Source organism: Brassica napus, chromosome C9 (assembly GCF_020379485.1).
Source record: "Brassica napus cultivar Da-Ae chromosome C9, Da-Ae, whole genome shotgun sequence".
Classification (NCBI taxonomy): Eukaryota; Viridiplantae; Streptophyta; class Magnoliopsida; order Brassicales; family Brassicaceae; genus Brassica; species Brassica napus.
In genome coordinates this window covers 23,511,580-23,523,320 of record NC_063452.1, presented here as the reverse complement: position 1 = coordinate 23,523,320, position 11,741 = coordinate 23,511,580, and the positions used below count along the sequence as shown (strand labels likewise).

General features: G+C 38.8%; 2 protein-coding genes and 1 long non-coding RNA gene across 3 annotated transcripts; 1 reads left to right on the top strand and 2 right to left on the bottom strand.

Moving 5' to 3' along the window:
• Positions 1-300: 300 nt before the first annotated feature.
• Positions 301-963, bottom strand: LOC106417029. Its single transcript, XM_013857893.1, has one exon. It carries the CDS (start codon positions 961-963, stop codon positions 301-303), a length of 663 nt encoding a protein of 220 aa, XP_013713347.1.
• A 4,007-nt stretch (positions 964-4,970) lies between these two features.
• LOC106416584 (homeobox-leucine zipper protein HAT2) lies at positions 4,971-6,417 on the top strand. Its single transcript, XM_013857511.3, has 4 exons — positions 4,971-5,329; positions 5,432-5,673; positions 5,760-5,839; positions 5,935-6,417. The coding sequence occupies exons 1-4, from the start codon at positions 5,200-5,202 to the stop codon at positions 6,233-6,235; spliced, it is 753 nt and encodes a 250-aa protein (XP_013712965.1). The 5' UTR covers positions 4,971-5,199; the 3' UTR covers positions 6,236-6,417.
• A 1,912-nt stretch (positions 6,418-8,329) lies between these two features.
• Positions 8,330-11,648, bottom strand: LOC125592885. The gene is made up of 2 exons (XR_007328612.1): positions 9,020-11,648; positions 8,330-8,893 (listed from the first exon to the last, which is right to left on the bottom strand). It is a non-coding gene; the product is annotated as an uncharacterized LOC125592885 (long non-coding RNA).
• Between the last annotated feature and the right edge of the window lie 93 nt (positions 11,649-11,741).

The following is an 11,741-nucleotide window of genomic DNA, read 5'->3' as shown; positions in this document are numbered from 1 at the left end:
TTTTTTTTTAACTCTTAAAAAACATGTTTGAGAAAGAAAGAATACAACCACTTCTCTAAAGCAAATCGATCAAGCAACCAACCCAAATCAAATAAAGAAAAGGATCACGGCCTAAAACACGTTCTCCCACCCGATATTCTTCCACTCCAATGAAATCCTCCAGTTGACATCACCTTATACTCTTATTGACCTCGTATCTTCCTCCGCAAGCAAGCTCCTTAACCAAGATGGACTACCTTGAGCTACATATGATTGATATCTCCTTTCTTTTGTCACACTCCGAGCAATCATAAAAGCATCTTACTTAGCCACTCTCTTTACTGAGCTTACCTTCCAATCTGTAACTTTATTCAAGACATCCCTTAACTCCTCACCGTACGCCCGAAACGCTGGCCACGCCTTAGGTTTGTTCACAGAGCCCACCAACTCATAGTCCTCCAACTCAAAACACACTTTCTGCAATTTGTGAGAATTCATACTCTCCGCTGCCCAAATTAAACCCAAACGTCTAGCCTCCAAAAGCGACGACACACCATTTATAGTTCTTCTGCTATGGAGCAAAGTTTCACCTTCACTATTCCTTACAATCCAGCCCAAACCCGACATACACGTCACTTTAGACCATGAGATTCCAATATTGCACTTCACTCTTTCACTCTTTGGTACTATCCATATGTTACCATCCCTAGGCCTCTGATTCCTATTACCCGTTTCCGCTTTTGCTGTTGCCACAACCTCAGTCCAGCGCCTGGACTCCTCACGACATTTTGTGACCGTATCCTCTGCCTCATACTCTTTTCCTTCGAAGTTAAATGCATTCTTGTTCTTCCACAACATCCATAAGATCCACGAGAAGCTACAACTCACATCCTTTGGCACTCTAGAATCTTTTCCAGTATCCAGCAAATGACTAAAATTTTCATATAAAGATCTATATTCAAAACCTCGGTGCGGAGATGACATCGCCTACACCAGTCGAGCAGCAGGACATGTGAATAAGACGTGATTAATGGAGTCTCCTTCTTCCCCACATCTTTGACATTAGTTAACAATAAAAAAATGTAAGAAATTACTTAAAAATATATAAGTATTGTTTCGTAGTTTCGAAAAAAGATTCCTTATTAATCAAAAGGAAATGATCAAGAGAAAACATACAGGCGTGAATCAACGCGCACTTAGTGCGAGTTGTCAAGCATAGCGAACACGTGGGACAGCAGATCACACTGAACACAACTACGACATTTTGTCGGATCTTTTGTAAAATCATGGGACCCGCCTATCATTATATTTCTTTCCACAAAACCATCATTATGTCCTCAATAATTGTCCGCAATTGCCGCATTTCTACACTTTCTTAGACAGCGCGTGAGTACTTAGTTCTTTTTTTTTCATCTATTAATATTATAAAAAGACTAAAGCTCGTACCAAAAAAATAAAACTCAAAAGAAGAACAAAACAAAAAGACTAAAATTGGGACTCAAACCCAACCGTGCATCCAAACCAGGCTACAATTAATACACCCAAAATCCCAAAAGACTAAAAACCCCAGCCCACGAACACCTCGCGATCCACGTGTCGGAGAAAGAGCGAGGCAAGATCACGTGTTGCAACCTCAACTGCGAGGAAACACGCGTTACTCTACCCTTCACACGTCATCACCGTGTCATCGCCATTCCGAGAAGCCACCGCCGGTTTCACTCACCGACGTTTCGCCGCAAACACCGGAATCAGAAACACAACGCTCCTCTCTTAACACCCAATCACCCTTCCACAGAGAGCTTCCATCGACCAATCGAGATCTCATCCGGGAAACACCACCACACTCACCACGCTTTTGCTTACAGATCTCCGTTCATCGGAGATTAACCTGGCGGATCTACGAATCGACGAAAAGCATCAACCGCCTACAATCAATCCTACAACTCCGAGTATCATGCATGACCGATACCCATCGGAGCTTGAGAAGGAGAGGCAGTGAGGCAGAGGAGAACAAAGTCGTAGATCGAACGAAGCCGGGAAAAACCCGGACTTTAGCCGGCGATACCGATGCTTGAAGGAGCCATCACCTCCCGGAAACAAAGCCGGCCGTCCATCGCCGGAGAAGAAGGCGAGAACGCCGGAGTCAGAGCCGGTCGGATAAAACCGAAACCAGAACCCAAAAAACCCGATGGTCTCTCTCACTTTCAAGACAAGATCTAACCTCTCTGAAAGATTTTTTTGAAGATAAGAGAGTAAGATTGTTTGAGAGAGAACTCTCTCTCTAGAAGAGGAGAGTGATGTATCTGAACGGTTTTTTCCGTGAGTACTTAGTTATCTTTGAAATCGCCACAAATAAATATAAGGAAAAAAACAGTGAAATATCCCAATTTAGTTGTAAATTTATAGTCCATGTTGTTTTAATCATTTTGACGACTTTAAAACTATTAAATATTTAATATATAAATAAATAATTGGAACAAATAATAAATTTATAATTTCAAATAGAAGAAAAAATCTCTAAGCTAACACACATGTTCGCAATGTAGTTAAAGTATTTACAATTTAAAAAGCATTAACAGTCTTTTTTTTGTCAACATTGTGTATTAACATTCTTTAAAACTTTAAAGTTTGAATTTACACGAGATTGTTTTAAAAATTATTATAATTTAATTGTGTATCAATAACAAGTTACACAATTTTTTTAAAATAGTAGAAAACTTTTTTGGAAACAAGAACTTATTGATAAAATTTTACCAAGGTTTTCATTGATGGAAACTTAACACGAACGGTCACGTGGGAAGACCCACATGCTCAATCCCATGTTACTGTATACAGTATACAAAGTGACTAATACTAAAAGTATGACGGTATGGTAGAATAAAAGTAAATTAAAATGGATGAAAAATTATTTCAACCAATTTATTCTACATTCGTCCAATCAAGTGGAATATGATTTCATTTCATTTATTTTAAAAAGTGAGAAAAATAGTAAAAATAGAGTAAATCTTACCTCAACTATTAATAAAATAAAAAAGTTTACTCCAGTTTTATTATTATCTATCCTTTTCATTTTCACCATATTTTTCCACCATTTTACTTTGATTGATAACTGATCACACTTTAATAACAACATGTTTTTTTTTAATTGAAAAACTTTGTAACTGAGTTAGATACTTTAATCCCATTATATTTTAGAATAAAAAATGAAAAAATTAATTAAAAATGAAACGGAATCCACATTCTGGGCAGAGGCACAGATTTTGAAAGACCAGAACACGGGAACACAGGTTCAGGCATCTCTGCCGTCAATTCCTGGAAGATGGTGTTTTACAGATGGATCATGGAAAGAGGGGGATATGTTCTCTGGTCAGGGTTGGTTCAGTACTTTAGAAGATTTTGAAGGTCTAATGGGAGCCAAGAATGTAAGGGCTTCTTTAACTCCTTTGCATGCAGAGATGGAGGCGCTACTATGAGTTATGGAATGTATGAAGAATTTACGTCAATTCCAGGTTACGTTTGCAACGGATTGTTCTCAATTGGTGAAGATGGTTTCGGAACCAGAAGAGTGGCCAGCTTTTGCAAGTTATTTGGAAGATCAAGAGTCTGAAAGAGAGCTTCACACGTTCAGAGATTATACATGTACCAGGAACGCAAAATACAAAGGCGGATAACCTAGCACGCAGTGTCAGGAAACAAACGTCTTTCGTCGTTCACATGGATCAATATCTCCCGGTGTGGTTTACAGAGTCAATATGAGTCTGTAATGTTGTCGACAAAAAAAAAAATTATTCATGGAGCAAATCTATTTTTACTTTATTATAAAGAAAATTGAAATAGGGTTGAAGTATTGTTTTAATTCAAACTCTCTTTTAAAATGAAGATGATCTAAGCACTTTTGACCTATATTGCTCTCTTTATTTTTATTTTTCATTTTAAATGTAGAAATGTGCCAAATTAAAATGGGAAAGCACAAACATTACTAGCTTTTAATGACGGAAAAAAGGTACTACTAATTAATATCTTTGAAAATATCACTGTTGTGATGAATGAAAGTAGAAACCATGAGGATGTTAATTCATATGTAAATATCCACCTCACATGTATATGATTGGTTTATAACCTTTGATTGGCCTACAACTTTGAAGAAAATCAGATTCATTTGGATTGTGTTTTGTACCAAGTACCAACCACTCGAATAGTCAATTTTCTCTCATTATATCGAACACCGAATATTTTTTTCTTTCACTATATATTTTGTTAAAAGATTTTTGAATATTTTTCTAATATAAAAATCTGAACAAATAATTGGCTACACCGTTGGAGTCTTGGAGATTGGACCCAGCCTGCCTGATATCCCGTAGCCAATAAAAAAAAAACAAATATTTTGTATGTTTTTGGCATATAAAATACACGAAGCTTGATAATATGAGGCACTAGATTAAACACAAGCACTAAATTCAATTTCATTAACTTCGGGTATCTAATCATCTAAACTATGTTTATGATTTTTTTTGAAGTACTTTGGTGTTTTATTATAAAAAGAACTTTGCTTCATGTTTTCGTTTTGTTTTTGTTTTGATAAAGGGTTATCAATTTAAAACGAAAGATAAGAGCATACATAGCCCGGCTATGTTTGTTTCTTGTTGTGTTAATAAATTAAGATAAATTAAAATTAGGGGTGCGATAATCTCTCAGTTGTAGAGAGGACAGTTTTATTGGTTTTTACGACACTGACTTTAAATCTTACGACACAAAACACAACAATGCATATGTATACTCAGAACACATATTGGCTATCTTAAAACATTATACATGGGTGATAAATCAATGTGATTGGGAAAGTACAAAAAAAGGAAGACAAGGCAAAAGCCAAAGGGGACAAAGTGAGGATAAAGTAATAGAAAAAATAACACCAATAATGATGGATTGTAGTTACCCACCTGACAAGATCTCATTACTTCAAGTCCTATATTTAATCCCCTCTTCGCCTTCAATATCATCACACATCTCTCTCTCTTCTTCTCCATAGAAACAAACCATTTCTCTCATCTGTGAGTTTCTTCTTGAGTTCTTTATATACTCAGAAGTCAGAAAGATCAAACCTTATAGTCCTCTGTCTTTATCTGTTCTCTACTATCTTCTAAATTCACAAGAGAATATTACAATTTCGAGCTACGAATCCGGGAAAACCTCAGATAGAAAAGTTTTGGTGGATAGATCATGATGATGGGAAAAGAAGATCTTGGTTTGAGCCTAAGCTTAGGTTTTTCACAACATAACAATCCTAGTTCGTCTATATCCAACAACCTCTATAGATTTCCATGGAACCAAACATTGGCTTCTACGTCAGGTACTTAATTTCAGATCTTTTACATTCTCTTTAATTAGCTTTCTACTAGGGTTCTCTGAAATTTTCAAGATCTGATTATTTATTTTGTTTTGCTCTTTGCAGATCTTCGCAAAATACAAGTGAACACTCTTCCATCAACGGTGGATTGCGAGGAGGAAGCAGGAGTTTCTTCTCCCAACAGTACGATCTCGAGCACCATAAGCGGCGGGAAGAGGAGTGAGAGAGAAGGAACCGACGAAGAAGAAGACGCTGGAGGCGAAACGTCGAGGAAGAAGCTCCGATTATCCAAGGATCAGTCTGCTTTTCTGGAAGAGACTTTCAAAGAACACAACACTCTCAATCCCGTAAGTTAATTTCATAAGAGAAATTAATTGTGTTACTGAAACTACGCAGAGATATATATAACGAGGGTATTTTTGTAATTATGCAGAAACAGAAGCTAGCTCTGTCCAAGAAGTTGAGCATGACCGCAAGACAAGTGGAAGTGTGGTTTCAGAACAGAAGAGCAAGGTAACCAATAAATGACATGTATACCTACCGGTTTATTTGTTTGGTTCGGTTTGTTGTAATTTCTCTTATGAGATTTTTGTTTTGGTTTGTTACAGAACCAAATTAAAGCAGACGGAGGTGGATTGTGAATACTTGAAACGATGCGTAGAGAAACTAACGGAGGAGAATCGTCGACTTCTGAAAGAGGCTATGGAGCTTCGAACTCTCAAGCTCTCTCCACAGTTTTACGGCCAAATGACTCCACCAACTACGCTCATCATGTGTCCGTCCTGTGAGCGTGTGGCTGGGCCATCATCAAACCATCACCAAACTCACCGGCCCGTTGCGATCAACCCATGGGTTCCTCGTGCTGGTCAAGTGGCTCATGGGTTGGATTTTGAAGCCTTACGATCGTGAGAGGAAGAAGGCTATTTAGATTTTGGTGGTAGCGATGGCTTGGAATTAATGTGGCTGTGTGGGGTCTCATTGTAGTTTTGGATCATTGGCCTACCTAAGTTATATGTCAAGTATGATGTGACATTCAGATATTTAATGTAGCAAATATTAGTTACAAATTACAATGCTAAGTTGCTAACCAACTAAGTAACTTTTGATGTTTTTAAAAAAAATATCTTCAACGAGCTGAAAATCACTAACGTTTTCTTGATTAGTCGGTTAAGATTTAGATATTCATTATTTCAAAACCAATTCAAAAGATATCAATCAAATTAATCAAACTAGACACGCACCACAAAAAGTTTTTCTCTTTCCTATTTTTTTCTCTATCAACGACGAGAAGTAAAAAAATTGCAGATGATTTATCTTCAAACATTTTTCTTTTTGTTTGCGGTTGAGTTAAGCGATTCAGGATCAGTGATTACATTGATGTTTTTGAGTTTGTTTCATGATTAAAGATTATAAGTTATGAATTTTTGGTTTGATCATTTGCTTTTTGCAAGAACTTTCTAATTTTGCTAAAAAACAAAAATTCTAACCCAAACTATAAATCTTGAACCCAATCCAAACCTAAATGGAAATACTCGATCCGAACCGAAGCGGTTACCTAACTCCCATCCCTGACTGCAACAATGAAAGAATGAGCGGCTGACATTGCCTATTGGGTTCTTAATTGGATGTTAATGGGCCGAATATGAAACCCATAATAGTAGTCTTCGAATGCTACTCCACTTTTTTTTTTTTTTTTTTTGTAAAATGTTAAAATTTATTATACCAAACTAGGCTCGATCCGCGCTTCGCGCGGGATATTTGCTTTGATTAGGGCTATTTGCTTGCTTTGATTACTGTTGAAATGAACTATCTGTGTAAATTAAATTGGTTGGTAAGTTGTTAGTACAAAACTATATATGTCTTGAGATTTTTGCTCTTATACCATCTTTCTTTTGAGGTTGTGATGTTCATTGCGTTTAGCAATTGCTGCGTTTAGTTGAATGTGTTTTTTGTTTTTGATTAAGTTATTTAAAGTAGTTTTCTTTTTTTATGGTTACATACATGCATGTTTCCTTTTTCATGGTTATATACATGCATGTTTCCTTTTTCTTTACTTGGCGGATTATTGGAAATTATAAATATACTCTACCATTAAAAATATTTTCATGTATTTATATTTTATAAAATATATTATTCAATGTTTATTCTACCTTGATTAGGACAATAAGTTGAATATATCTTAGACCACAAATCATAAATATTTTCAGTCTTATACATTTTTTCTTCAAGTCATTGTTACTTTTATTTCATTTTATACATTTCTCTTAATTTTTATATATGCATCCATAATATTTTTAAAAATAATATTTTCTTTTAGCTAATGTATCTATTGTAATTTTAAATATATTATAGTTTTTGTGCACTTGATAAAATATATTTGGCGTTGGTATTTATAGTGGTTGAGAACCTGAATGGATATTTACTTCCATAAAGTTTTTGAAAAATAATCTTAAGGATAAATCTCTTTTCTCAAATTCCATTTATTTTGTTTGGACTTCAATTAGTATTTGAAAGGAAAGAGATTTGAGTGGTATTGCAAATAAAAAGGGTTCAAGATTACTAAGATTGGCACGTGGAGAGATAAGTAAAAAAGAAACATGATTTTTTTTTGATGTTTTGAATGCGAGCAACACTCTTAAATCCAAGTACAAAGAGGCTTTTGAGAATCGTTTAAATTTTAAAGCTTTGTAAAAAAATTCAACCATATGTACAGCATCAAACCCAAAAGCAGACAAAATAAGAACATTCATTATTGATGAGAAAAATGGAGAGAACCCGAGATGTGTTAATCTTATTACTATTGTTGCAAAGTAGATTCTTGATTGCTCAAAGATGAGATAATGTTCGGGTCTGATGAGCCAAAAGGCCCAAAACAATAAACAAATCAGATATTGGATGTTGTCTTTTTTTTTCTATTTGTGCGTCTTTCAAGTTGATGATTCCTAAAATCATCATTCTCTTGATCATCTATGTTTCTAAACGCTAGCTTTACCGAATGCTGCAGAGCAAGGTCATGATGCATATTAAATCTATTCTCATTAAGCTTCTTAAACCGCTTATTCAAATCATTAAACTTATCCTCAGACAGCTGAGGCGAGACATGATAACCTCTCTCAAACAGAACTTCAGAAACAAATTTCCATTTGATCTTTCTCTGTAAAGCCGCAAACTTTCTTCTACTACCACCATCCATACTCAAATCATCACCTATATAAGGCACGTCGGTTATCTGCAACTTCAACATCTTATCAGTCAACTTCATCACTGCCATGGAAACTTTTTAGCTAATGGATTCGTTGTGACCATCACCACCTTCCTCACTAAAACTTGGTTCATGATCATAACTCACTGAGTTATTCTCTCTTTCTCCTTTATGTTGCTCAGTCAATGGCATGTTGTGATTACATGTTTAAGCTGTAGGGAAGACCTTCAAGCGGTCTAGAATTGGGGTTGTGATGATGAACTCTCATGGAACCTTGTAGATTGAAACTTTTGTACGACAAAGCTCCACCACAGACCACACCTTCTTGAGGAAAATTCGCATCCTTTTCTCCCTCAAATCACTTCCTATGTGAGAAAAAAAAACATCAAATATAAACATATCAAGAACCGAATCCAAAAAAGTATAGACCTTTGTCACCAAAATGTGAAACCTCAAGTGATTGTACAAAACTATCAGCAGTGCTTCTTAACCTTTCGGGATTCCCAGAAACGCAAAAGCCTTGCCTCAACACGCTACCTGCACTGTCCCGACTTCAATTCAGATAGATGAATCTGCGAAAGAAGTCATTATCAAAGAGTATGAGAGATATTTAACAGAGGAAATTTTCTGAAAAAGCAGGGTTTGGACCTCGAGGGGTTTGGACCTTGAGGGCGATTCGGCTGCCTTGATACCAAGGTTCTCGAGGACAATTTGGCTGGCTTGAAGAAAAACGGTTCCCACAGATCCCAATCCCTAAACGCCTTCCCAAAATCCTCCCTATTCGGATTTGGAAACACCACCAGCTTCAGATTACTCATGATCATCGACAAATCCCTCTTCACTGTATCCCACACCGGCTCCGTCAACGTGTGCGGCAGAGACCCCAACCCGCTCCCTCCGATCGCCCTCGAACCTTCAAGCTGCCGAAGTTACCTGCCGGCGGAAGCGACGGAGGGGCTGGAACGGGCCTCACTTTCTGGGAGGTGGAGGAGGAAGACGGCGGAAGCTGAGGGAGGTTGGATTGGAAGAAGGGAGAGGAGAGAAGACTACGGTTTAGGGCTTCCGTAAGCCCATACACAAAGCCCAGATCAATTGTATTCTAAGTTAAATGAAGCTGTGCGTTTTGATGAAAAGGACACATGTCGTCTCCTCAAGCAGCGACTTTCTGAACTGGATCCTAGGTGGCACCACAGGAGAGAAGAGAACACTACTTTATATATATAGATTTTTCATTTTTTACAGAAACACGGAGAGTACTAGTAGCAGACTTGCAGAAATGAAAATCTAACTTATGCTAAACAGAGCATCTAAAAAAGATGTAATTCCAAAACCAAAGAAGAAAAGTCCTAGACATGAACCAAAGTTAGCGCAGCGTCGACGGCCCAAATAAGAGGTGTGAGCGGACTGAGCTTTCGGTTGCCGCGAGCTCCCGGAGAGAAAGGCGACCCAATCCTTGAAGCACTGTGGACATACCTACAGCTTCCGAGAGACCCTATCATCAACACCATCCAAAAGAAACACATCACGGAGCCTCAAACCCGTTCAACATCGCCTCACCGGCTGCACGAGGAGGAGTCCAATGATAGGCGGTGCCGTCGTTCGGGAAGGTGACTTGGAGATTGCTGCCTCCAACCCTCCTAACCCCGGGACCGTGTACACCCTTTTAACCCACCACACAAGACGGGAAGTGAGACATATCAGGCACACTTCCTCCGATAAAGACGACCTTCGAGCTAGTAAGAATATCGAGTACCAAACTAACCCCAGCCCACACCCACCAGACTGTACCTCTTTCGCTGAGACCACACTTCCAAAGATGACGCCTTTATTGCGTGAAAGAGAGAGACCAACACGCTGCCACAGTCCAGAACTCGACTCTGGAAGACGAAGCTCACCAATGAGACGCGGATGAAGTCTCAAGAACTCGCCAGACGCTGCCACATGCAACTCATAAGCTCGGGCGACAACACCGAGAGAAGAACCACCCCACACGTACCCACAACTGAGAACCAGCAGTAGGATCTCCAAGAGCAAAAAGAACAAGAATGACCATGAACTGAGACAATAACCCCAGCCAACAGATACATACCTTACAACAATAAACTGGAGGGGAGACAATGAAGAACCGCTGGGATTGTAACCTCTTCTGGACTCCACGCGCCATCATTCTCAAGGTCGAAACCCTAGATCCGGAAAAAACTGACAACAGCCACCAGCGATCCGAGCAAGCGGAAAAACAGGGTCGAAGCTGGTCCGAGCCCTAACCTCTCCTCCGCTATGGTACCGTCGAATCATCTGAAGGGGCTTCAGCAAGGAAGAAGAATCCCGACCACCCACATAGCCGACCCCAGCGACAGACCCTAACACCAATCGTCGCCGGCACACCAGATCTACTACTGAACACGTCATTCCCTCCATATCTAACGAGATTAAACAGGGGAGCTAAGGAGGCGAACGAGATCCAGAGCTAGGGCAAGGACTGAAGAAGGAGGGATGAGTCGATGAGGCAAATAAGGAAAAGACAAAAAGAGCCTCCGACGATGGTCTAAGGACCACCACCGCCGGAGCAAAGAGGTGAGCGGATTAGATCTAGGTTTTAGAGAGACGTTGGGGAAAATATTTTAGAGAGATGCTACTCCACCTGATCCGTCGTCGTTTTTTTCCCTCGTTCCAATTCTCAACCCACAAAGCTTTCATCTCCAGGGATATCAAATCAATCACAATTGGGTCTTAGGTTCTTCGTATGGGCCGGAACTCAATCCGGACACAGACACAGTCCTTACATGTACATCAAAGCTTGCGACTTTCTCAAGATTAAAGCAAACCCAGATCTGATCAAGGACGTTGTTGAAGGATACAATAAAGATGAATGATTTGTTAGTGTTGAGGATGATCGTTCTGTCTCTTTGTAACCAAGCGGGGACTCGCTGATGAGGAGGCTTTGTGGGCGTTGGCGGAAGTTTCCTGAGTTGTTTGTAGATAAGGGAGATTTTGGATATGGCTGAGAAGTTGATGAAAGAGATGGATTGTGTTGGTCTTTGTCCTCATGTGTTACTGGAGAATGGTGAGGATCTTTCTAAGTCGGTGGTGTTTCTCAGGGAGTTATGATTGTTGGAAAAGTATCACGATGGTTTCCTTGTGTATGAAGAAATCGAGAAGGTGGATGTGGTGGTGTTACACGTTTAATATCCCTCGTAAAGTGCAACAGCATAA